This window comes from Ammospiza nelsoni, chromosome 3 (genome assembly GCF_027579445.1).
Source record: "Ammospiza nelsoni isolate bAmmNel1 chromosome 3, bAmmNel1.pri, whole genome shotgun sequence".
NCBI classification, from domain to species: domain Eukaryota; kingdom Metazoa; phylum Chordata; class Aves; order Passeriformes; family Passerellidae; genus Ammospiza; species Ammospiza nelsoni.
The window spans coordinates 63,270,623-63,297,402 of record NC_080635.1 but is presented as its reverse complement, the minus strand read 5'-3'; the positions used below and the strand labels follow the sequence as shown (position 1 = coordinate 63,297,402).

The 26,780-nt window shown below is 36.3% G+C and overlaps 1 protein-coding gene across 2 annotated transcripts in view; it reads left to right on the top strand.

Annotated features, from left to right (window-relative positions):
- Positions 1 to 26,780, top strand: part of NKAIN2 (sodium/potassium transporting ATPase interacting 2) — a 525,174-nt gene that overhangs the window by 255,586 nt on the left and 242,808 nt on the right. For both annotated transcript variants that reach the window (XM_059469307.1, XM_059469306.1), the window contains exon 3: positions 15,104 to 15,184. In XM_059469307.1, coding sequence (XP_059325290.1) covers positions 15,104 to 15,184 — 81 coding nt within the window. The remainder of the gene's footprint in view (positions 1 to 15,103; positions 15,185 to 26,780) is intronic.

The window sequence follows — 26,780 nt, the reverse complement described above, 5'->3', positions numbered from 1 at the left end:
GCTTTTATTCTTTAAAATGCAATCATATTCTCCAATAACCTCTTGTGGCTTATATATTTGAACATTATCTTATTTACTTAACCTTTCACATGCTTCTTTCTGTTTTGAGACATTATATCCCTTTGCAGTATTAATACTTCTATCTGCCTTACCCTCTTTGCTTTGGAAGTTCTCCTGTTTGTTCTCTCTATGACTAATACTACGGGATACATTTAAAGTAGAAATAAGGGCAAAGGAATATTTAACAATGTGGAGAGATGAACAGAAAAGAGCGGCAAGATTTGGTCAACTTATTGAAATTTCTTGTAGAAAAGGACAGCAGATCTTTTTGATGAGACTGTTTCTTTTAAGTATCATCAATGAAAGGGGACATATCACCTAAATATTACTGAAGTCCCAGCAGTGCATTTGTTCATCATGTTCTGAACAAGGCTGGGGAAAAATAAATTACTGTATCTATTTAATGATTTCCAGAGTGATAGTCAGGTTTAGCAATAAGTGTTTATATGTAAAGTTGTCCAGTGGTTTCCATTACAGAACGTTGATATTTAACCACTTTTATAAACAGGCTACATTTAAACACTTCAAACTAAAGTTTTTCCCAAATCTATTTATTATTTTTACCATTAAAGCTACTCAGTCTTTCTGATCATCTAGATCTATAGAACTAAAAGCAAACAAAACAAAAAAAAAAAAAAGAGGTTTATTTTTGTTTTGAACATAAATATGTTCTAGTACTTCTTTCTTGCAAAGTCAGTGTGACATTTAACATAGAAAGAAAGAGGGAGGAGATGCCACAGGGCATCATTTCAGGCTGTCTCTTGTCCACATTACAAATTCAGCTGGATTTGTTAGAATGGGCAGTGATTTCAAATCAGGGGATGGCAACAAACTCTAGGCAGGAGAGCCAGAATGCAGCCATCCACCCTGCAACTGAGCCACAGTGCTGAGGGAGCAGGCTTTGCTTCTGCTGAACAAAGGGATGAACCCTGGGGGCTGCTCAGGCCCTTACTCAACCCATGCCTCTCCTGGCTCAGGCAACTGGCACCTTTGCAGAAGGGAGAACAAAGAGGAGCATTTTTCTTCGTGCCAATGGTGAGGGCAAGAGGCAGGAAACCATCATTCAGTTTGGGGAAAGAGGGGAGGGCAGAGCACAGAAGCCTCTAGTCCATATAATCATGGGTGGTGGGCTGTTGCCTTCTGTCGTTTTGTTGCCTTGATTGGCACAGTTTTGTTTTGAGAGGCTGAGAGTCTCTAATGGCTCACATGTTGATCAACAGCTCTGTGTAACAGTGGTTTTGGGACTCTTTTTGTTTTCAATGTGTCCTTTAAAAAGCATAGAAGTATTTATACCTACGTATTAACAGCAAACTCACCTGGGAGCTATTATCAGCTCATGTGGAAGACACTGCTCATCACACATTATTAACTGTGGCTACTTGACTGCATAACACCCACTATCCACAGTGCAAGTTCAGCTGAGAATATGCTTACACATACACTTTTTCAAGCACTGGAACAAGAATCTATTACAGCTGCAAATGGGGCATCCGAGACCGAGAAACTCCCAAAACTGATGCTGCCTCTGTGACCTTTATTTAGCCACCTGTGTTTTTGAGTTATGCCACAGTCCTTAATTGCGTGATCAAAGTGAGCATCTCCTTATTAGTGCACAACATGGTTTTCTGGCACTGGTAATGAATAACATGCTTGCCTTCAGCACCCCAGACTCATTTGTGGCGGAAATTTCTCATCTCTAACATGGGACTAATAACTATTATCCTGCCCAGCCAGTGCTTTAGGAAGGTAATCCATGCTTAAGATGCACTCAGAAGCTACAGTAAGTCAGCTAGCCTAAGAAAATCCAACAAACAGCTGAATTTGGATGATATTCAATAATAAAGCACAAGTATGGGCTGGGTGATGAAGGCAAAAAGAAATGTTGAACAGCAACATCCAGTGAACCTCTACTGTGATACATGAAAAAAAAAAATTGGATGTTGCTGTAAATTACCATGGGTAACTTTTCATTCTTTTATAATTTTTCCAGGACTTGGCCTTGGCTTGTTTTTATTCTTCGAAATATCTTCTTGTTTTCCTTTTTCTTTAATTTTTTCTTTGCATAGAATACATTTGTGCTTGGACAGAAATAAAATGTTGAAATACCCAAGCAATTAGGCCAGCAGAATATTCTAATTTAATTCAAGCATGCAATATAAGCCTGAACTTTACCTTACATAGATACAAGATTTTTCAATGGCCACAAAATCATCTTGCTGATTTTCAAACAGCAGCAATTAGAAAATGACATTATTTTCCTACTGGATGTTTTAGTACTTATTTCCATGTACCTGGTGGAGTATGCACTCTTTCTGGCACTTTGAAATGAAATTGGAGAGCAGGAGAAACCCATTCAATTTTCATTATAACTTCCAGAATTTGGAATAATTCAGTCTGGTCGCTTAAAAACCCAAAGCTTTTCCAAGCACATTTATCAGTTTGTCATGCTGTTGTCTCCTGTCATAAAACTGTCATCACAGTCTCTCTGATGTGGCAGCGCTGGGGGCACTGGCAAGGGTTCTTGGCTCAGCCGTGCTCAGATTTTCATGGCAAGTTGGGCTGCTCCAGTGAAAGTCACATGGCTCTTCTGCCTCAGTGTGGAAGCTACCGTGCCTTTCATTGCTAGTGCCATGGACTGCCATCTTGACATCTGGATATATTCCCACCCCATTCGAAGTATCAGCTCTTTATTCCCCCTCACTGTTGACCTTTCTTACCTTCTTATAGTTTTTTGAGCTGTCATCCTTTCAAACAACCTGCTATTTTTACTTTTTCTGAAAAGTGCTGGGAAAGGATCTGTGTAGCACTGAGTGTTTATCAAAATAATGTGTATACTTTCCTATCTGAGCTGTGCATAGGTCATAATGCCAAGAAAGATACGAAAGAATCAAAGAAACTGAAGAAAAGCTGGGTTGGGAAAAAAACATTTTACCAAATATCCCTCTAAAAGTGAAGCAAAGTTCAGGGATCTGATGTTTCAAGGCAACCCACAGTTGCACTGTTAGTTTACTTGACTACATTTGCTGTATCTCCTAATGTTCTTATATCAGAAATTTTGCTGCAATTGATTGTATTTATGATACATGACAAGCTCATATGCATCTTGTACACTGAAAGTCAATTTAATTTCCTCATCATGTTTTTCTCAGGAATTTTTTTAAAGACTTGTTTAATTTAAAGCTTAAATAATCTTCTTAGATTCCAATTTGCTGAGTTAGAAGTGTTATAAGAAAAATATGAGGTCTAGCCTTAGATTGAAATAATATCTCCTCTGAACAATGGTCCCGAAAACAAAATCAACAAATGATGTTTAAATTTCTTTTGGAATTGTGTGCCATATCTTTAGGATGAACTAAGTTTATTCTTCTATCTCAGCTCGATGATTTCATATAATAATTTGTATGCTTTCCTCTCAATCTAATCCAGTTCCATTTGCAAAGCTTTCCTTGTTTCAAATTTTGTAAAATGGGATGAGTATGTATTTTTGCCTTATTTTTTTCCTTAGAATTAGAGGCATATGGTACACAATACTTAAACTATACTCACTACCTGCCCTACTCTCATTTTATTTCATAGTGGCTTTGTTCATCAGTGTCTTATCTGCTTTTATTCTGTTTCACTCCCAGTACCACATTTTTGTTTGTAAAAGAGGTACAAAAATGATGATGACAAGACCCATTTTCAGTGAGTGAAAAATGAAGGGAAAAAAAGCACAAAGACAGTTTGTTAGTATCTCAGCTCTAGCATTTCTTCCTACAAAAGAAATGGCACTTTTGTGGCTATACAGGCTACCCATGTATAACCTTTTTTTGGCACCTCTGTGTACTGAAACCGTCCAACTAGCTGATAAGCAGGCACCATGCCACCAAAGCAGATGGGCATAGCTGCAGAGAGCCAAAAGACAATGTATGTGCATCAAGTGTGGATGTTGGTGGCAGGCTTCCCAGTCAGTGATGTCTTAACGATTAAATGTCTCGAGTTTTTTGCATCTGTAGTTACAGAGATGCCAGCCTTACTTCTGAATGGCGTTTGAGATTTTTCTCCTGGTTTGTTTATAAATTATAGGGAATTTTTTGTGAATGCTTGACCTAGAAGATACATGGAACAAGAGGGTTACCAGTAAAGGAAATAGTACCAATAACTTTCCCCAACCCTAAACAGCTGCATGTTCTCTCCCAAAACTAAGCAAACAAAAATTCCAGAAAGTGAGAGTGTTTTTGGGTATGTAATAGGGTAGTGATAGGGTATTTTAGATATGCAGAGGAGAGAAGTAACAGGTACTTTAAAAGAAAGAAAATCAAATACAATCAGAGATACACATTTACCATAATATTACTAATAAAAGGATTTGGAGGTGATGCCATGAAAGAAACACTCTCAAAGGCATGAATAAAGAACAATATGCTATTCTTTGATCATATCACATTTAGGGAAACAGAATTTGACCAGTCTATGTATATTAAGAGGGCTGGACCACAACATTATCTGATTTCATTTCTAGTTTCTTCTCAGAATTGCAAAAACCTAGGGCATGGAAAATTTTTAGCTAAAGTTTTTTTCATGCCAGTTGAAAGAAAAGGGAAAGGCAGTTTCCCTAATATCATCTAAGACAAGGAACTTTCTTTGTTTCCTGAGTGATACAGAGCAAACTTGCACACAGAGTCAGGTATAAACCTCCTTGAGGAAGGCCCTAATGCATTCAATGAGCAAAAAAAGTGTAATGTGTTTTGGTGATTTGAGAAAAAAATCAGAGATTGATTGATTGATAAAGAAAATGCTTTTAAAATAGTACTTTGTTTGAATACATGCAGTCTGCTTTCAACACAAAATGATTTTTTTTAGACAAACATAGTCCTAAATCTCCCTGAAGAAACTATAAAATTAAATCCATTTTGTATTTTATCTCCTTTTTGGAAGTGATGTTTGTGTATCAACATTCATTGTTAAAACTTCAGATTCCTCTTTTGTTTAATTCAATAAATTCAGGATTGAAAAAGACTGAAAAAAACCCATGTTGTATTAAAACATACTGATCTTGTCGATCAGGCAGTCTTGCCCATCAGATTTACTAGAAGGGAATAAGGGAAGATCATTCTTTGTCTTCTCTCCCTTGGCTGTGGCTCATTAGACTCACTCCGAGTCCGTCCCACAGAAGTGGGAGCAGTGATGCTCTCGCAGGTAGGCGCCCCCTACACAAGGAAAATGTGTCTGTTCCATGAGGCTGGGTTTTCTGCCTCCTGAATTTGGCTCCCTCTCCTCCAGCTACCTTAACTCCTGAACAAAATTCAGTCTGGCTCCATGGCATGGCTGGCTGGAAACACTCTGCAGATCCAGTTCCTGTGTGTTATCTCCAAAGAATGGGAAGTGACCTTTGCCATTGGCTGCTACTCTCAAAGCAGCTACTGACCTCCCAAAACAGAGTTGCCAGCCAATGACTTTGAAGGTCTGTGTGCTCCATTCTGCAACTCAGAAACACAAAGTTTCCTAGTATCTTAGCCACGTCCCAATTTTTTTCCAAAATTTTGGAGTGGCCAAAGAATTTCTTAAAAGTTGTGCTACAAAAAACAGTTTGGAGAGAGGCAAGAAAGAATTTGATGGTCCTCATTTTTTTTTTTCCTGTGGTAAATCTTTAGTTAAAATTATATCTGCTTTGGAATGTGAGCATTAAAGACCACACTCAAAGCTCTATGGACTCAACCACCAGAATCCTCATGACTTTGTCTGCTAAGGCATTAAGACAAAGAAAACTGAAGGAGGAAAACAATACCTGGGAAGCTGAATAAAACCATCTCAATTTATCAAAAAGATGTTATTATAAATGGCTTTGTTTTAGTTTTAGGAAGCATTTCAGTATATTCTCTGAGGAGGATGGATTCCCTTTATAAATAGTTGTAGTTGGCACTCAAATACTGAGGCATCAATAAAAGAATCTAAATAAATGTCAGTAGACTTCTGTTCCTAGCAACAGTAGCTATTGATTTTATTTTTTGCACTCTGTTAAAAATGAACATTGAAAGAATTCTGATTGTCCTGATTTGTATTTTTAATCGAGAATTCAAACGGGAGCAGCTGCTAAATGTTCCATTAAAATAAACTGTTCAATGACTGAATTATAATCAAGATTTTTCTTTTTGGGTGTTTCTGAAAAGCCCAGAGACACCAAGGAAACAGTCAATACATGTCTAGCTCCATCAATTGCTAATGTCTGAAGCAAATTACTGCTTCCCACTTTTCCAGTGAGAAACCCTTCTCGTTAGATTACAGTGAAGTTATGTGTCTTAGGTTTATTTTAGCTGACAAGAACACATTTCCTTCCTCACTGCACATTGTCCAGCTCAAACTGGAGGAAGCGAAAGTATTCCTGCCAAGGGCTGGCCACTCAGCAGAATGGGCAGATTCCACCTGGGACTGCCTCAGGCTGGAAAGGGCTGGGAGAAGGGGTCCCAGCTGGTGAGCCTGGCTTACCCTGGGTGCAATGCAGGCATGGGGTAAGGTGAGCACAGCTCAGAGCCCACGTGGAGGAGCACTGCTGCCCTGCCGGGGACTGGGCCATCAGCGTGGCCTCCTGAACTGGCACCATCAGCAGAGCCTCTCAGTAGAGTGGTCCTTGTCCTGGACTGGGCAATGGCAAGTAACAGGCAACCTCATTTCTTGGCAAGGGAGTATTCACATATTCTGCAGAAAAGCAGTTACATAATCCTCTTGAGCACATTTTCAAATATTTCGTAACAACTGAGGCAAACTTGTATATGTAAAACCATTCTGCCACCTATCCCTTTTCATGCTAAATTTGTGGAATTTTTTTAATTAATTTTTTTTTCCATTTTGCAATGTGGTAATTCCATAGCAGTATTGACTCTTAGATTAAGCCTTTGATAAAGCAGTTTATAATATCCAATGATCTTATTCATGTTTCTTTTTCATTGGTAATTAATTGGTAAAATGTTCCAGAGAGCCACAAGATACAGTGGAATTTTACCATTACAATTTCTACAACTTTCCCCTAAGATTTCTTAAAACAAATATATCCATCAGAGAGAGTTTGGATTCATTTGAATGCAATTTCTACACTGATAATTATGTATTACCTCTAAGGAAATCCAGGACTTGAAATTCTAGGAGTGTTCTAGAAGGTAGGGTTTGAAAAAATTATTTCAAAATATTTATAGCAGTAATTGAAGAACCAAATTACAAAATCACATCATTTTGGTTTCTATTTTTTTTTCCTATGTCAACTTTCATATAAATTTAACAGCTGATTAGAACTGGTCAAAAAATAATGTCATTTCAAAGCCATTATTTCAGGTTTTTATTTCTTGAACAGCATTGATTTCTACTGCTAGTAGCTCTTGAAGTAGATCCTGGTAGATTATTATTGGAATTGAAGCAGAAAGGTTAAAAAAGGTTCAATGCACTGCTATTTTAAGGTTGACTGTTGTGTAACCAGCTCAAGTTATGTCTTGAAATACAGAGATATAACAAGAATTCTGTTATAAAGGAAGTGTTTTGAGTTCTATTTAAATGAGAAGTATCATTTTCCTGTTACTTACATTTAATTAGTAATTTCTATCTTTGAGAGACTTTATAATCTGTTCTACAAACAAAAGAAATCGTACTGAAAAAGTATGGAAATAATAAGAGGAAAAAATATCAATCCATCTGTGAATGTATGTATGTATATTCATGTGTCTGCAGCTGGTTGGATATGTACTGTGTTGCAGTATACTGAGTATTCAGATATTTGAAGTTATTTCCTGCTGATAAATGTTTCACAGTTAAGATGTGATCAAAAGATTTACAGGAATTGATAGATGAGTGAAGCCAAACCAATTAAATTTCTACTGCTATGTCAAAAGATAAAATAAATATGTCCTGTTAAAATTTCTGCCGAACCTTACTTTCTTTATACATTAGGTACACTTTTGTTAAAAAGCACAACAATTGTAACATACTGATGCAAAAGAAGCCTAAATCCGCATCAAACTGCCCCCCAAAACAAAACAAAGAAACAAACTAAAAACAAAACCAAACCAAAACCAAAACAACAAACAACAACAAAAACCAAAAAAACCCTCTGACCAAGACAATAAGAAAATATTTGAGATGAAACGAAGAAAATTTCTTTGCTCCTCTCTTGGAAGAAGAATGAGTTTTTAAAGAAAACTTATTTTTAAAAGTAACTTCTTAGTTCCAGAGTACTTTCATCTGGGGAGCCAGACTATTTGTAACTCCCTATTGTAACTGACTGAACAGTGCTACAGTGCTAGAATGTAAACAAAGTTCTTCTGCATTTTGTCCATTTTTGTCACCCTTCTAGCATAATATTGAAATAAATTATTATTATTATTATTATTATTATTATTATTATTATTATTATTATTATTATTGTTTATAATAATATTATAAAATTGTTATAAATTATTATTATTATAATTTGTAAGAACAGAGTGACTACACTGAGAAATGTTATGTATCTTCCTTAGGAAAGCTGTATGACTGGGCTGATGTATCTCGAGAGTTGTTTGTAGTTTCTTGGAATGGAAGTTTGTAATTTAGTGTTGTGGGTTATATCTTCAGTGGTGTAGTTGGACACTGATTTAGAAGCTGAAGGACAAACGAATGTGATGCAGTACCAAAAACCACTTTTCTCAATCTTTTGCGCTAAAACCTAAAGAGCTATGAATCCAAGAATCAGGAAATTAACAAATTAACAGGAAATTAACAAATTAATTATTCAAACGTAAGCATTAATGGACCATCAGGAAGTGTAGGATATAAACAACAGTAGTTCTCAGAACATTCCTCTTCAGCAGTCCATCAGTGATATTTTACCCTCGTGATGTTTAAATTACTTTGGTATTTTTGTTGTGGGGAAAAAGAAGGAGCATATATCTGCATAGTGCAGTGTTACTATCTTATTCTTTATGTCACCAGTACAAGATTTTTAATGGGCTCTGTGACACTGGGAATTTCACTTCTGAAAAGTTTGATTTTCCAAACAGCAAGGGTAGAGTGATCTGTGTCAGACACTGGGAAATGAACTGAGCCCTCAAAGTGCCTTTCCTCTGAGTTGAACGTAATGGAATCTAGATGCTGCTCAGAGGACATTGCATTGCAGACATCTAAATATGGACAGATGGATAGTACTCTGACAGTAATGTGCTCTGTAGAAATTCAACTTATTTTATGCAAAAGGAGTTGGAGCCATGTCTTCAGAACAAAAAGCAAATCTCTGCTGTGCTCTCTGGTCCCACCATAATTCTGGCACAAAGAAGAGGGAACAAAACAGAAGCAGCCAAAAGAAAGAAGAAACCCAGTGAGTCCCACTCAAGGTAGAATCCCTTGGCTATGAGTAGATTGAGGTCTGACTGCACCTCAAATCAATATACTGGGCCCTGGGCTGTGCCTTTATCCATTTATGACCTGACCAGAACGTGCCTCAACTTTCCTCTGTTATGTTCCAATAAGCATAACTGTCTTTTATGCTTATGAATCCTTCTCATGCACATCAAGGGGGAAATAGAGTTAATAAATAACATAAAATCATAGTTTATAACTGAGTTCAAGGAACTTGAAAGTTTGTACATAGCCATGGGGTGCATGGAAGCCTTTGGAAAGAAATTTTAAGCAGCATTTGCTTTGTATCTGCAAGCACTGATTGCTCAAGAGGAAAAAAAGCATTCCAACAGCAACTTTCTGTTTGGTAGTGACCAGTTCTGATACACATGACAGTTCAGTGTCCTTCAGTCAGTCTTGGCAGAGGACACTAATTATTAAAGTATAATGACAAGGAAATAAAATATCAGGCAGATTTTTTTATCTGAGGGAACAAAGGAAAATAGAAAAAAATGTGTGACTGAGAAAAGACTGAAGAGTCAAGGAATCACAATGCCAGTGGGTTAAAATATTCCCTGATAAACACAACTAGACTGTCATTGCAATTTGAGACAGAAAACTGCAGCAACTCAAAATGGATGCTACAGAATCAATTCATATTTGCTTAGAAGAAGATGCTCACAAGGATGGACAGTACTCTGATACTCTAGCCATGATTAAAAATAAATTTAAAAAACGTAGCAAGAAATATCTAAGTCTTAATGATAGGAAGAATTCAGCCAAGCAAAACTAGTGGAAGCTGCATGCTGTGACAAGCAACGAGCAATGAAAAAAAATCCAGAGAATTATGTCATTCTGCAAGAGCTTCCCAGTACATTCAGGAATGTCAATGAACATTTATTGGAGTTGAACTGGTTGCACAAAGTCCTCTGCTGCCAGGAATATTATTTATTATCAAGACTACTGGTTTTGGCCCTGAGCTCTCTTCAAGTGGGGCCTGTAGATAACTGCTGGGCAGGGAAGACTTTCATGTGAATTATTAGTAGGCAACATCTCTGGTTTCTACTTCAGATGGACTTCTCACAGGGGAATTGAAGGGATTCTATCAGTTCCAGCCATATGGAAACAACAGGCAGAGGTAGCATATGGATGCCAAGTATTCAGAATTTCACTTTTTGTCATATTTGCTGGGGAAGAGATTGGTTTGAAAATTGTATTTCTAAGTGATATTATCTTCATAGACTGGGGAAATTAGGGGAAAATAATTTTAGAAACAAAGATAATTACATCGTAAACAGTTCTTACTGCATTACTGAAAAATCATGTTCTTCCCAGATATGCTGGACTCTAAGTAATCTTTGAACAACTCAAGTATTGTTGTCCAGATAGCATAAATAATCACATATTTAATGACTGTGGTAAATTTGCTAATTATAATTTTAGAAATTCCTTCAGTTTCTTTTTCCTGAATGTAGCATAGAAGGATCTTGGGGAATATTTTCAGATTTGGAAGAATCTGAAATTAAATTGTGTAGATTTCCAAAAATAAAATAAAATAAATAGCAAATTGTTAATGACAAGGACAATTCAATTGCTTTGAATTTCCACAATGTAGGTCTCAGCCCTTGTATGCCCCAGACAAATGTGTTTGTAACTGATTCACATATCACAAAAGAATTTGGAAGCAAGAGAAATGCCTTGTAAAGTTCTTTGGGAAAAAAAAAAATATTTAATTTAAAATAATTATAGCTATCGGAGTTCATGGCTATTTATGCTCGAAAGGTACGGGACATATTTCTCCTTCAGGCAAAGAGTGACAAGAGTATTAGATGTGAGTTCTGCTGACTGTGTTTATATCAAAGGCAGTTGGCCTACCTGAACATTTGCTTCTTGTGCCCTTGTGATCATTTTTCCATTTGGCTTAGGTATTAAGTGAAGTGATTTGATTTCTTTGACTTCCAGTTTCCCTGTTAGTAAATTGGAGATAATGTGACTTAGCCAACTTTGACAGAAGTGTGAAGAGAAATGTATGGGTTCTGAGTAGTGGTACAAGTATTTTAATATCTTAGTTTTCCATTCTCCAAGAAAAAAAATACATCCCATATTCATTTGTGATGGTTCACAGGGAATGTAACTACACAGCATCAATGAATCATGAAATACCTGATTCTTCTGAAAATTCTTTGCAGAGGGTTATAAATTCATGTTTACCATTCAAGTCTTCAGCCTTAACCTAGTTATACCTCTTTCCAGTGTGGATCTCCATAAAAATAATAAGCTACATTGTCACTGCTGTGCCCCTTCTTAGTATCTCCTGCTTGGTCAAGTGTGTATTCATCAAAGTTCTTGTCTTGCTGTTATGTGATTGCTGTAGCCTCTGTCAGATAATGCAGCTGTCTTGAACTCCCACATATTAAAAAAAAATAAAAATACAGCTATAGCCCTTTGAAGAACTCTTATAAAATGTGCTTCTAATTAGATACATATAATAGAGAGTGTCAGAGGGATTTGTTCACTGTCACAGACCTTCAGTGCTGAATTTCTTCAATAATTTGCTGAAGCACATAGAAAAAAAGAGGCATTTATGACTGAACGTGATGCAGAGATAAGGGATGAGCTACATCTGAAGCCTCTGAAATAAGAAGCAATGGGGAGCAGAAACATCCTTTTATTTAAAGACAACTAAACTCAGTGTTTATCTGTCAAATTCAGGTAACAAGCACTTAATACAGCATTTCAAAAGGAAGAAGTTTAAAACATACTTTTAAAAGACACTTTTAGCCTTATCTGTAGTCCAATAACGAGACATTCTTGTTAAATGAGTTTCTCTAAATGGCAGAAAAATGTGTCCATTTTTTGGTGATAAATTAGCAGTAAAAAAGAAAAGTTTTGTTTCTTCATATAATAAGGTTCTCTGCTGGCACAAGCAGTTGCAAAGTTCCTTGGAGTGTTCTGTTAATTGTCCTGTGCACGTTGAGCTTTTTAATTACTATTGCTTACATCCAATGGTAGATGTTGTGCTATGAACAGCTGACCTAATGAAACCTGGTTTCCAGTGTCTCTCTCCCATATTTTCCCCCTTCTCGTTGACTGATAAATGATGATTTTTTAAGTCCTTCTCTGTATAAAGATTTAATAGACTTAATAGTTTCTATTGCCATTTGTATGCCCATTTTCCTGAAACCTTTGTGGGAAAAGTATCTTCCAATCTTCTTTTATTCTTTAGTCCAATTTGCTTAAAAATGTTCTGGAGCACAAAAATTTTTCAAGGAAACAGAAATTGCACATTTTGTTTCTTTAAGAAACCAATCTAAGTGCAGTGTTTAGAATTTTCACTATAAGGAATCCAGTTATCTTCACATGTCAGAGGGAGTGTTTTTATGATCTACATAAGAATATATAACACTACAGTTTTGCAATAATTGGCAAAACCCAACAAGTTAAAATGCTGCAAAGTTGGTTAACAAAGACAAATTAGGGATTTTGAATCTAAATTTATATTTTCTTCTCCTTTTTGTAATTATAAATCTTCATGTTATGTGTGAAGAGGGGTGTAGTGTGAGAAAGTTACAGGAAAATGAAATGCTTGATACGTTCAATGTCTCAAAGTTTTGTTTAAAAAAATGAGTTTTTTAAGACTCTCCAGTTGAACAAGGTTCCTATTTTCCAAAGTTTTACTAGCAGCCTGCATTCAAAGGGTAGATGTGGATTAGCTGGGTCATGTCTGGAGATATTCTGACCTCAACTGGATAAATCCCTGCAAAACTTGATCCATGCTGGTTGTGCTTTAAGCAGAGATTGGACCAGGTGACCTCCAGAGAGGCCTCCTGACCTAAATAAATCTGTCATCTTTGACCAGAAAGAGCTGACCTATAAAGTATATGTAATCTGTATGCTTTAAATTACCTGAAATTACTTCTGTAAAAAGCAATTCAAGCATTTATAGCTGTATTAGCTTCCATTAAATCAAAACTATTTTTATCATAACTATTTAAAATCTGACCATGGTCCAGCTAATAGCTAGGCTGGCTGGAAATTACTTTGTTATCTATAAAAGAAAGAAACTTAAATAGGTCTAAATTTTGGTGGTATTGGGTATAGTCTCACTTCAAATTCTGGGAAATGGCAGAATTGTTTTATTTTCACAGTAGCTCATAGATTAGGTTGAAAATGGCATGTTGAATAATAGACAGTGTAATGCAGAACATCACTTGCAAGGGGAATACATGAAGAATCCTGCATATGTTGTTAGTAAAAGAAGAGAAAGAGATTGTCATTCATGACAAACAGCTGTTTATCATGGTTTTTTGGGTTTTTTGGGGTTTTTTTCTAATGGAATGGATAGTATTTAGTCCAAAATATAGTCTTATTGCTTATTCAGAATGTGAACTCTTGGAGGTGTGCAGAAAATAGTCCTTCCTGATTTGGAAAAGGAGCTATTGACATATAGTCAGTAGGGTTTGTAGAAAAGGCTGCAAAACATGAAAAGTAAGTCTGTAGATACCTGTGAGAAGTGGGGTGGTGATATAGCAGGAGAAAGCAGCTCTCAGCTATAGCAGGTAGGGAATGGTGTCCTATCGCTGTTATACTTCGCATGTATGCAAGGCCTTGTGGAAAGAAATAAACAAACATGCAGAATTGATTTGTGGACCTAGAGGATGGCTACAACAGTCAGCAGAAAAACATTTGAAGTTCCTGATGTTTATTAGGTGACGGAATAATTTGTCAAGGGAAATTCTTAAATACAATCATCAGATAAGATTAGCAACTGCAGGTCAGCCTTTATTGTACAGGATCCTCCAGAATTACAGCAGGGGAATTTATTTTCCAGTCCTAGCACATAAGGTTTTATGAGTACAAAACAGAAGCAGAATAGTGGACAGAAGGAGAGAAAAAGTGTACTCCATTACTCATGTCAGATACATGAATAAGACATTTGGCAACTACCAATGAAAGAATATTGCTTAAATAAGAATGCTTCTCCTATACATTCTGAGACAAAAAATATAGAACCCCAAAGAAAGTGGCAATTTAAAATGCAGTCTGTCTTCTGAAGGTGTTGAATAATTATGAACCTTGCTTTGGAAGGTCACAGAATTCTCCCATATTTTGTAGAAATACTGCAAAAGATAGGTAGGTAGGTAGGTAGGTAGGTAGGTAGATAGATAGATAGATAGATAGATAGATAGATAGATAGATAGATAGACAGATAGATTTTATTTAGGTTATATATGCTTGGTTTCTTGAGACTAAATCTGAAGTCTTGAAAAAATCCATGGCTAGTTCAATTAGGCTGTTATTTCGTAAGTTATAGTTGAATGATCAGGTCTGCACTTCTAATATAATTAATACAATTACATAATAACTACTATTAATAACTACTATAATTGATATTACACGCCTCTCTATTGCAGCATTACCCATTTGAACAATGAAAGAGATAGAGATTAGTCTCAAATTTAAGTGTCAGATTTATCAACTGTTTGCTGAGATGCAGGTTTTCTGCTGGGACTGACTACTCACTAGGTCACTAGACCCTGTCAGGGAAAGGGAAGAATTTATTTGTAATTCTCTCTTATGTGTAACATTTTTGTTCATAGGCACCATACTTATAATCTGGTTTTGTCTCAGATTGAGCTAATGAACTAAGTTTACTTCAGCTGAGAGTGGAATTGTTAATTCTGTGTTTCTCTCTTCCTCCCTACAGTATGCTGTCTGGCTGGTCCTTTGGGTTACATGGAACGTGTTTGTTATCTGCTTCTATTTGGAGGCTGGAGACCTTTCAAAGGTAGCTGGATATGTTTAAGCCATCAACTCTTTGTTAACATGCCCCAGACTGTGCTCTGTTTTACTCATTCTTTTAGTGTTACCTAAATAAATGTCGTAGTATGATGTAAATTTGGAATATTCTGGGTATGTTGGAAACTTTTAAACCAGACAGTAATGAGTGTATACACTCTGATGCCCACAGCAATAATTGCATATATTCTTTAAAAGAAAATTACCTTTCTTTGTCCCCCTCAGTAGCCCTGCAATGCAAATTCCACCCATGTGAGAGACATTAATTAATGGTTTCATGAATAAAAAACATTGCCATCTCAGGAGCAAACAAGTATTTATTGTACCTTTTAGCTTGCAGTTACTTAGCTGGATTCCTTTCAGGGGTCTTATACATTTTATAATAGTTGTAAAACAAGGAGTTTTTCATTAAATTAAAGATGTAAATTAGGTGCCAGAACAGGTTGCCGTTTGGCTTCATCAGTGTTTTTAAAGTTTAGGCTTCTGGTATGAATTTTTCCTTGAACACTTATACATAGTAAAAATCTATAGCAAAAATATATTTTCCTAAGAATTACATGTTTATAGAGTTTTATTGACAGTGGGATAATGCATAAAGTGGCAGTTGCTAATGGCCTCATACCAGCACTCCTACTTTCCAAGGTGTTCCCAGAAAGCTGGGAATTTGTGAGATAAAAGATTAGCAGTGGCAACAAATTTTTTTTAGGGTAATATGCTCCAATTGAGTCTAGTTATTGCTGAATTATGCTCACAGTACCATGAACTGACCATCAGGGAGAATCCCTCGTGTCGAACACATCACGTTGTCTTCTTGACTCAGATCTTCATTTTTTTTCCTGATTATAGGGAGTTTAGCCCAACGGTGAGTTACAGATGTAATCCTCTGATCCTTTGTGAGTTACTGATACCTTTTTATGCAGAAGGTTAAACACAATTATAGGAAGAATAAATGAGGCAGAGATACATCCTTGCATGTTGTTTCTTTCAAATCACCCCCAAAGTACAAAAACTACTAGAGACAAGGTGTGTCATCCCCATGTATTCTGTTTCTTCAAAGATGCTGACTTCAAAAGGATGAAAATTTCATTTCCTGAGGGTGTAAAGTAATTTTCTGCAGGTAAAACGTTACCCTTTCCTGGTTTTATACTTTCAGACAGGCCAAATCTCATTAAAAGCTTGGCAAAAACGCAGCAAATAAAAGGACTTGCATATATTATTCTTTATTTGGTCAAAATTCTTTCTTTGTTGCCAGGATAACTAAGATGTATAACAAACCTGACACATGTACATGTTGTACAATCATGCTCTACCCAATCCACTCTCTTTCCATCTGCTTGTTTCAGCCACCTGCATTCCTAAACTTGTAAATGTTGGGATGCTTATCCTGCCTCAGGAAGTGAATGGGGGTGGGAAAAATGGAGGAAGGAGAAGTAGCTGTTTGAGCAGTGGGTGTAAAAACAGGGTAAGGACACAGGTAAGTGCTAGTTGGAAATAAAATAGGCCACAAATAGTAACTAAACCTTGAAATCATTTTTTTCTGAAGTCATCATCTAGAATGTTTCCCAAACAGTCATAGAGTTCAGGTCTATATTTGAATGCAGTTTAATCTTTTATTTGGTCTCTAGAGGTATTATTTGCTCCAGTGATATGGTCTGCCTTGAAATACCCAGTAGAGTATATTCTTTCCACTTCAACTGGCTTTCAGAGCACCAGAATTGGTAAAGAGAGGGAGAAAAGGAAAAGTTCAGAGAAAAATGGATTTTAAAAAATGGTACAGATCCACTCATTATCTACAAAATATCTAATTCACATGTGGGGTATCATTCTCCTCTCCTTTTCAACTCAAATGCTGCGTCAAGATTTCCCCACATGGGAAATATTCTAGAAGATCTAATGCTTGGAAATATACATCTAATGCAAAGATACCCCACTGTTCAGGTTGATACAACATATCCCCTCATTCTAGATCCTTCAGAGGCTCTGGCTGTTTTACACATGTAGGCATCTTACAGAATAGATCATTTCAAGTGTAATGTTTCTCAGGCCTACTCATAAATCTTGCACTGAATCTTCTTTATTATTTATATTTTCATCTGGGAATAACTGCAATTTTAAATCTGTGGTGATAAACCTGGGTATTTTCTTTGTTTGAAATGGTATGTAGAATCTTGAGAAAAGCTCTGGGCCTGAACTAGTTCTAAATAGAGAATAAAAACCAACCTTTAAGCAAGTACCATAGGGATGCCTCTGAGATTATAAAACATGTTCCCACTATTGCAGTACAGGGCAATATAGGAAAGGAAGTAACATGATTTGAATGCATTTTTTTTTTTTTTGCTGCCTGTGCAGCATGGCTTTAAGAATTAATAGGTTAAAATTACAGCCTAATAACAGTTCAGATTGGTATAGTTTATTTTTATATGTATTATTTATAGCTTGCTACAAAATAAAATAAAGAGAAGGCAAGGGGTTTTTTTCCAAAGTTTTAAGAAAGCTTTTATTGTATGTGTACAACAATTTTTCCATCATCACCTGCTGAGAAAATGGAGAGGACATATTTCAATTGTTAATATACTTATTTTACTTGTGGGGGTGGAGGTCATGACATTTTTACAGCTCCTCCTTATTATGCTGAAACAGGTCTGTAAAGGCTCAGAAATTTTCAGAACAATGGGATAAGCATCTCTAAAGAGACTGAGGAGATTCAAGGACTATTTGTGAACATCCATGTAAATCTGTTTGCATTATACACCTTTACAATCACAGATATCTTGTGAAAAATGGTGTCACACCAAGTATTTTCTGTCCTTGAGGCACAGTTATTTTTGCTGAAACTCTATCACAGCAAGATGGAATATTTATGGCTTTGTAAGTATGGTTTGTAACAAAGAGGAAGTACAATCACTTGTTCTTAACCTTGATTTTTATGTGATCTGTGAATAAATGCTTAGAAAACCCACTTCACAGACTTCCTTTTCAGTATTATTCTTCAAAAATATTTAACTAGTTTGTGTGTTGCTTTGCTTACTGACGACTGCCACACTTTCTATAAATAGGACTTAAGGGTGTCAGGACTGGTAGTATTTATTTTGGCCTGTGGCTAACCAAATGTAGCACATGAAAAGCATAACCTCTTATCTTGAATGAGGTGCATCTGAAGTACACTATGAAACAAAAAATAAACCAAAAAAGGAAAACATAATAGAAAGCATTTCTGAGAAAATGTAGTATTCCTGTGATTTTTTTTAACCCAGGAAAGTAGACAAGGAGATAAATTCATCTATCTCAGAACAGCAGAAAATACTCATGTGATTAAGAACAGCACTCTTGATTCAAGGCATTTGGAAGCTTCCCCTAATGATGTCTAATGATACCACAAGCAGAAAATAAGCAGAAATAGGAACTATCGTACTCCCATTTTTAGTTTTGAAATGAGTAAACAGTTTTTGCTGCAAGAAACCCTTTCCTGAAGTTGCACTGGTGCCATCACAAGCGTGGGAGTGGAGACTGTTGCTGTCGGCTGATGGAACTCAAGGCAGAGGCTGAGTTTGGGGTGCTGGACAAGGGGGACCTGCTGGGCCTCAGGGTCCAAAGCAGCCCTTGCTGCACAGGGCCCCATCCTTGAGTCAGAACTTCTGGTTCTCTTTGCATTCAGCCCTATTTGTCTGACCAGATCCAAGAATTCTCCTCTCACTGTTGCCCAGCTGAACTCTGTAATCACTTCACCGTAGTCCCCACAGTACTGTGTGAATATGACCAAAAGTTCACATCTGAAAAGCTCCTTTGAACTGTCAAAATTTACTTAGTTTCTATTTTTAAGGCATTCCTGATGTCTTCCTTACTTATGAAAAAAAATTATGTTCACTCTATTAAATCATTAGGTTGTACTTACATATTTTTTACACAAAAATTAGATGTTTGAAAGTCAAACAGTCTGATATCAAGAAATGCCAGAATTAAGATTGCTTGACTTAGCATGATTTAGCTCTCTTCTACATTCATTTTTACATACCTTTTAATGATGAAGTCACAACTGTGTATTTTTCTTTAATCTCTGTAGCACATAGCCTGTTTCAGAGATGAAGTTTAGGCAGTTGAGTGAGGCTGCCATACTGCATCTTACTCCATATACTGCAGCTGTCAAAAGAAGCTTAATAACAATAGAAATGTAAATCCTGCAGTTCAGTTCTGATCTGAAAACATGTAGAATAAGAATATAAAACGTTAGGTACAGAACTTTGGCACCTAAGTTGTCTAAGCAGAGAAGTGATATTGTGTATGTAGCTACATAGATCACTGGGTGTAGTCAAACTGTGGTTCCTCATTATTCATTATACAGGTCCAAGCAACTGTTCTTAACAAAAAAAAAAACAAAAAAATTGCATTCAAATCATGTTACTTCCTTTCCTACATTGCCCTGTACTGCAACAGTGGGAACATGAAAGACTAAGTTTAAAATATGCACTTACTTAAAATTGAAATTTTTAAATATAATGCAAAGAACTGAATTTTCTGTAGTTATTAAAATGTAAACATAAAGGAAAATGTGTAATCAGGTTGTTTACTGCCAGAAGTTTTAAGGGAAATGAAAGGTTTCTGAACACTTTCTCTCCTACCCACCACAAATAACTGGAAATATAAGATAACTTAGATTTACAAAATCACAGACTTATTTATGCTGGAAGAGCCTCTCAAGGTCACTTAATCCGGTCTCCCACTCAAAGCAGCACCAACTTAAAAGTTCTATCATGTTGCCCAGAGTTTTAGCCAGTCGAGTTTTGGAAGTCTTCAAGGATGGAAGTTTCACAACTTCTCTATTTCTTAACCATTCTCATTGTAATACATTTTTTCCTGACATGCAGCTGAAATTGCCACGGCTGCAGTTTGTGGCATTGTCTCTTGTTCTTTCACTGTGTGCCTCTAGAAGAGTCATGTTCTACCTTTTCTAACATTCCTTTTAGGCTTTTAAGTGAAGCTGAGTACTTCAGTTTTCTATTTGTTTTTTCTGTAGTTGACTTCCTATTTTCTAACCACAGATAGTTTGCTGCACTTCATAAGAAACATGCTAGTTATCCTGTAATAAATAATCAGTTCACTTTTCACACTTTTGCCTTACTATGGGAGAAAAATTAAGGGTCTTTGCACATATGTAAAGCTATATAGTATCTTATGTATATAGGTCGTCCGTGTTTGGAAAAAGTAGTAACACATTCAAAAAGAATTAGGGTCCTTTAGTTCAAAGACAATTCAACTTATGCTAATATTTAAGTTTCCTTATATTGTATTTAACAAACTACTGACAATATTGTGTATAAACCCTGCAGTCTAGTAAAATGCTGCAAGTATGTAACTCTTCCCTATTCCTACTGAGGTAAGCAAATCAGGAGGATTAACCAAAACTTGGTGAAGGCTCCCAAGTAACTGCTAGGGAGTAGTAGGAAGTCAGTATCATGGCATTTTTGGGGAATAGACTTGGGGGGAGAGTCGGCTCTGCAAAGCTGGAGGAATGAAGATTTAGTGAGAGAGTTTGCTGCTATTTCATTATCAGCAAGTACTGCCCACTCTGTAGCTGGAGTGCAAGCTAGTCTGTTTTCCATATCATGAAATCACGGAAATAAAGACAAATGTAAGAAATCTTGTCCAGCTGCCAATGAGCATTCTGTTTAAAGTCAGTGTTTGCATACTCATGGCCATGGTTCACAGTAAAGTAAAGCCAGAAGGGACTTTGGGATACGACCATCAGTTCTCCTGCCTCCAGCCAGAGCCAGCCAGCAACCTGCACTGTGAGAGAGCAGCTGATGCAAATGATCTCAAGGAGGAAATGAGCAGTGTAGAGATCCACCTACAAATGATGCTCATCCATTTGCAAATTTTCATCACTGAGAAATCCTCCTTTGCCTTGTTGATCTGAGATGTTAGTCCAGGATTAGACAGATACAGCTGACATTTAGTCGCTGTAGGGCAGCCCATTCTTTTTCTTATCCTTTCCCATTGGGTTACTCTAATGAGAAGAGGAAGAGGCAGCAATGGTCATAGCACCTCCTGTCTACAAATTAGCACCAGTAGAGATTGCTGGTGGGAATAAAATGAGAGGATGGGAGGAAATATGGGAGGGTGGGAGGAAATATGGAAACTATTTTCCCTCCAACTGTTCCCATTTGTCCCTTCCATCTTACTGCCCAAAATTATAAGAACCAGCCAGAAATACACCTTGTAGTAAGTAGTATTTTTCCATTTGAATATCCCAACCTTGGCAAGCACACATCCACCTATGTGTCTGACTTTCACATACCACTGCTTGGATTGATACCTAGTTGCTCTGAAATCCAGTTTATATCCATATGCAAATTAACTGCAATAATGCAAATTACTTCAGGATATGATTTGCATAGCTTGTCACTCATGCTGCTTAAAAAACATGCTGGCTATGAGTGCTGAACACTTTATGCAGCTAATATGCTCTGATTTTAAAGGGAGGGCTTCATTCATAGATGAAGCTGAGGAAAGAACGAAACAAAAGAAATGGGTAATTCATCTGCAACATAACTCAGTTGTAACAAAGCAATGAACTTGGCAAAAAAAGATTGAGCTTACACCAGTTATGCATTCATTCTACATTATTTTGTGTCCATTGGTATTATTGTTATACTTCTTTAATTCCATATTTGCTAATTATTTTTGTAAAGCAGTGGTCATTAGCAGTTAAATGTCAATGTCATACATACTCTAATAAAACAACCTGCAGGATGGTTAATTTTGAACATATTACCTTCCTTGGATGTTGTTTTAACAGATGTCCTGTTAAGATAACAGAGAAATTAAATTAGTTTTCAACTCAAAGCATCTGGTTAACTTTGTAGGTAAATGCCTTTGAGCAGTAAATCTGACCAGGGTTTTCCGATAAATAGCTATCAGAATGTTTAAAGTAAATGACTTTATTTTTTCACTTCTATTACTTAGGGCACATTTGACATGCTTGATCATATATCTAACAGATGAAAATTGAAAATAGTGCTGGCAACCAGCAGTGTTAGGTTATTCAGGGAGTAGTTTCATGGGTAGATACTATTAAGCATGCTTATAGTTTCAGAAAATTTAGTTCTGCAGCAATTTTTAAACCTCAAGATCTTTACCAGCTGGAAAATAACTGATTATAAAATGTAATCTCTTTAATACTGTAGACATAGCATATGGTGGAATGCATTTAGATAAAAGTGGAGTTTTTCATCTTTTTAATGGTGAAGTAAATTGTGATAGCAAATCATTCAAAATATAGAAAAATATGAAATATGATAGTATATATTTTGCTAATTGTAACAGTTTTATCTTTTAAAATCCTGGGACATATTTTACATTGAGTTTATGAATAAACATACATCTTCCTGTTGATTTATTTATGTTCATTTTTCCCACAATTCAATAGCTTTGCACCGAATACAGGAACACATCAAAATAACCACAGTGACTGGTTAGATCATAATTCCATGATGATTTCCTTATGTGTGTGTTTACATATATATTGAGTACCTTAGTTATACTATTAAGATTGGGAAGCATGCACTTTAGCCTGTACCTTAAAGCTGCATATATTATAGTTACATGAAGGCTTTCCTGTACATCTAAAGGCAGTGCCATGAATATTTCTGCAAGTCTTTCAGACGTTATAGCCAAGACATTGCAGAAAAATATCCAAATAAATATTTATGAGATTACTTTTTAATATTTATTAATTATATTGCAGTACCATCTAGTGGCCCCATTTTGATATCAGGGTTCCATAATATTGTGAACCTTAAACACTCAGAATATAAATAAACCTTGTCCTAAATGGTACATACTCTTACTATGTGATTCTACAAGAATGGGAGATGGAAACCAAAATAGAGTAGATTGCAGTGAAAATCCAAAACAAAGTTATATCTTTGGAATTCCTCATGAAGTCTGGATTTTCACAACTTTCTTGTCCTATTTTTCCCCATGTTTCTCATCTCTGTGAGGACTGATAGTTGAGTGACACAAAGCCCTACTCTTAGAGCATTTTATGGTCCACTTCAGTGAGGAAAACACTTTTGTATGCTGCAGTGCACCATTGCTAGCACTTCACCAGTTGTGTAAGGCACTGGGGGAAAAAACTGTAGATTTTGCTTAAAATGAAAGATCAGAACTAAATTTATTTCTAGTCAGGCAGATGCTCAGAAGATCACAGCTGCAGAATGCCTGTTTTCTGTGACAGTTCATCTGGGCATTGTCCATGCCTCTCATACACAGTACCTTTACTATGGCTATGTGAGTCAGCTGTGGACAAGGGCTGAAGGGGATTTACCATACTTAAAAGCAGAGAAACCATTCATCTTTTGTGAAAGTATAAAATAATGCAAAAATATGCTCTGCTTTTTAATATTCATTGTCTCATGTTGTCAGCCTTGTGACATTATTTATTTTTGTGGTACGGGTGCAATACTTTAATATAGACACTAGCAATTTTTTTCTAAATATGCAATGGCTAGAATATACTTTTCCCACATCTACTATTCCTCTAAATATAAGATAGATTCTAATTAGAATCTACCAAATAAACTCCATCTTGTGAATCAGGGGTCCACCAAAAATTTCAAGGCAGCACTAAACCCACGCATTTTCTGAGGAGCTTTGTGTTATTTGGAATTTCTGAAGGAAGCCATTCTGATCCTTATGCCACTAAAAATTATGCCAGCGTTAATCCAATAGGAAAATGAAATTCTGAATTGCCTCCAGCATCTTTTTTCATATGGATAAGCGTTTTTTGAACCTGGGAAAGCAGTGTGAGCTGTGAAGTGCTCTACATTTTTGATCCTGTTCAGTATAGAAACCCCATACTCCTTTCTCACCACTGCAATGGTAGCAATGGGCTCACAGGCCACACACTGAACATGGCTATGGTGGCTAATCATTTGTTACAGCGGTTCATCATCTTGTAGAACTCTATCTTTGCTGTTTCCCTTCTGCTGGCAGCCCCCACTCCCCACTCCCTGCCCCTTGAACACTCATGATCTCTCTCTGGGCTGAAAACACAAGTGTGCCTTAAGGCACTTCGGGCAGCCACATAAAATTTGTTCTTACACAAATTTCACACTTTACACAAAGACACAACTTTGCACTGGAGCATGTGAGTAGCTCCTACAAAAGGCTCTACTAGAAAGCTAAGGAGACAGTAATGTGTTTAAACTGTCACAGATATTTCAAAGTGAATGTTTACCCTAGTCACAGAGCCATGCTACGCTTTCTGCACCGTGAGAGAATTTATAGTCACTAGATAAATTTCCTCGAACATTTAAACAGGTATTTCAAATTTCAAGAAGCATGTTAGAATGTAGCTATTCAAGGCAGAACAGAAATTAAGTTTTCCTCTTGCAAAACTGTGGAAATATTTTAAATATTATTAATCTTTTTCATGTCGTTTTCTTCCTTTCTCATTCCCATGAAAAGAATGTCTCCAAAACTGGTACTGAAAAGCAGTGATCTGTGGTATATGGATAAGTGAATTAACTGATGTCAACTTCAATAATGGCGTGGGGTTCGCTGATGATTTGTTTATAATTTTCAGTAATAAACAGAAAAAATATTTTCTCCCATTGACTTCAGCTGTCACACTGCAGTTGACAGTACACTCACAATTGGTTTTATTTTGCTGATTCTCTACACTCAGAATGAAGCACTATATATGAAAATATTTGATGTCCTTTTCTAATAACCCACTAAACTCAATGATTACCTTAGTGAATTTATCCCCAGAGGATAAATTTACTCTAGTGTTATTTTCAAAACTTGCTGCCACTACTTCAATTACAGTCATTTTAAGGGGCATCCTATCTGTTCAGGAGTGCTGCAGTATGGTGCCACATCCCTCTTATCAAACTACCACAAATACCTGTTTGTTTAGAAATTGGATTCCCTGCTTTGAGGGCAGGATTTGATTGATTGAGTAACCTTAGGAATTGAACTGAAGTGTGGTTTATTGTGGGTTTCACACTAAGAGCCAGTTCTTCAGCAGGCCACAGTGTAACTCAGGCTATTTTTCTTCCACCCTACAACAGGTGGGTAATTCAGCAATAATGAGGAGATCAGTAATGTGCTGTGTCTAAGTATCTCACTGGTATCTTTAAACTGCCAATGAATCCTTTTATAGAAAAACTGCTGTTTGCAATGCAGAAGGATAATAAGATCAGAGTGTTAAAAAATATCTGAAGAACCTCATCTATGAATAATTTGAGATGTACCTCACTACTCAAATGGAAAAATAAAAGTGCTTAGATTTGTCAAGCTTTTTATCATATCAAAAAAGTGAAGGGCTCTCCTTTCTTAGGGCAGCCTCATAGAAGGGGTCCTTCTGTGACTTCCAATCAGATGCACAGAGCACACCCTCTCTTTCTCTCTTTTCTTGGCAATTTATACTTGTCACTTCTCTCTTTTCCTCTGTCAGTTAATTAAAGCTGATCACTTTTTATCTTGCCTTTTCTCACCTCTGGCACATTCCTCTGACACTTAGCACATCCAGAGGTATTCTATCTTGATTTGGCTAAACTGGCCAGGGTTTTTCTTATTTAGGAGCACGAGGAAACACTGTATTTGAGTGCAAGTTCATTTAGGTATTTCTTATAACCTCTATTTACAGAACACACTAACTGTTGTTGTTCTTGACTGCCCATTGTAACCAAATGCACTGATTCAAAGTGTCCTACAAATGCTCTTAAATCACAAGTACAAGACATTAATCCTGCAACTGCAATGATGGAGATTGATTTTCATTGGGTGGAGAAGTTAAGCAGTTGCAACATATTTATCTTAAAGTTTGACTTAAAGACATCTTTTTTTCCTCATTGGAATGCCAATATGAGGTTTATGTCTTCATAAACTGTGTATGACATAATAATAGAAATTGTAATGAAACATTGTTAAATATATTGCTGATATAATTGAAGTGATATACAGTATAAAAACTACTTGCACAAGTATTCACATAAAAATTATGTAAAAATTGATACTGAGGGTTGTGCAAAGCTTATCCATTATTATCATCTACCCAATTGTATGCAATCCTAGGTGTTCAAATGGCCATGTAGGAAACACTGCCAAGAGCAAAACTGAGAGGTTCCTCCACTGGAAAGCTTCTTCTTAAGCCTTGAGATCTAACTACTCACTTTGATTGAAAAACAGACTTATATATGCATACATACATACATACATACATACATACATACATATTAGATCAGTGTTTTCCAATTCCTTTAAAATATTTCAATCACAAAACTACATCCAACTCAGCACAAGGATATTCAACGCAGCATAATTTGCACAGAATTAGAAATCTTTGCAGCTTCCAAATGTGCATTTCTCATGGTTGACAAACTATGACAGGGTTAAAAGCATGAGATGTTTCCTAAAACTACAACTTCTGGCGTTTGTGTTTTCCTTCATGAATTCTGTGGTTTTAATTTTTAATAAAGGAAAAAGCCATGAGCTCAGACAGCTGTTTGGAAGAAGAGGCTACAGGAGAGCTCAGTAACAACAGACTTTGATACTATATAATTATATTTTTTTCTCTTCAT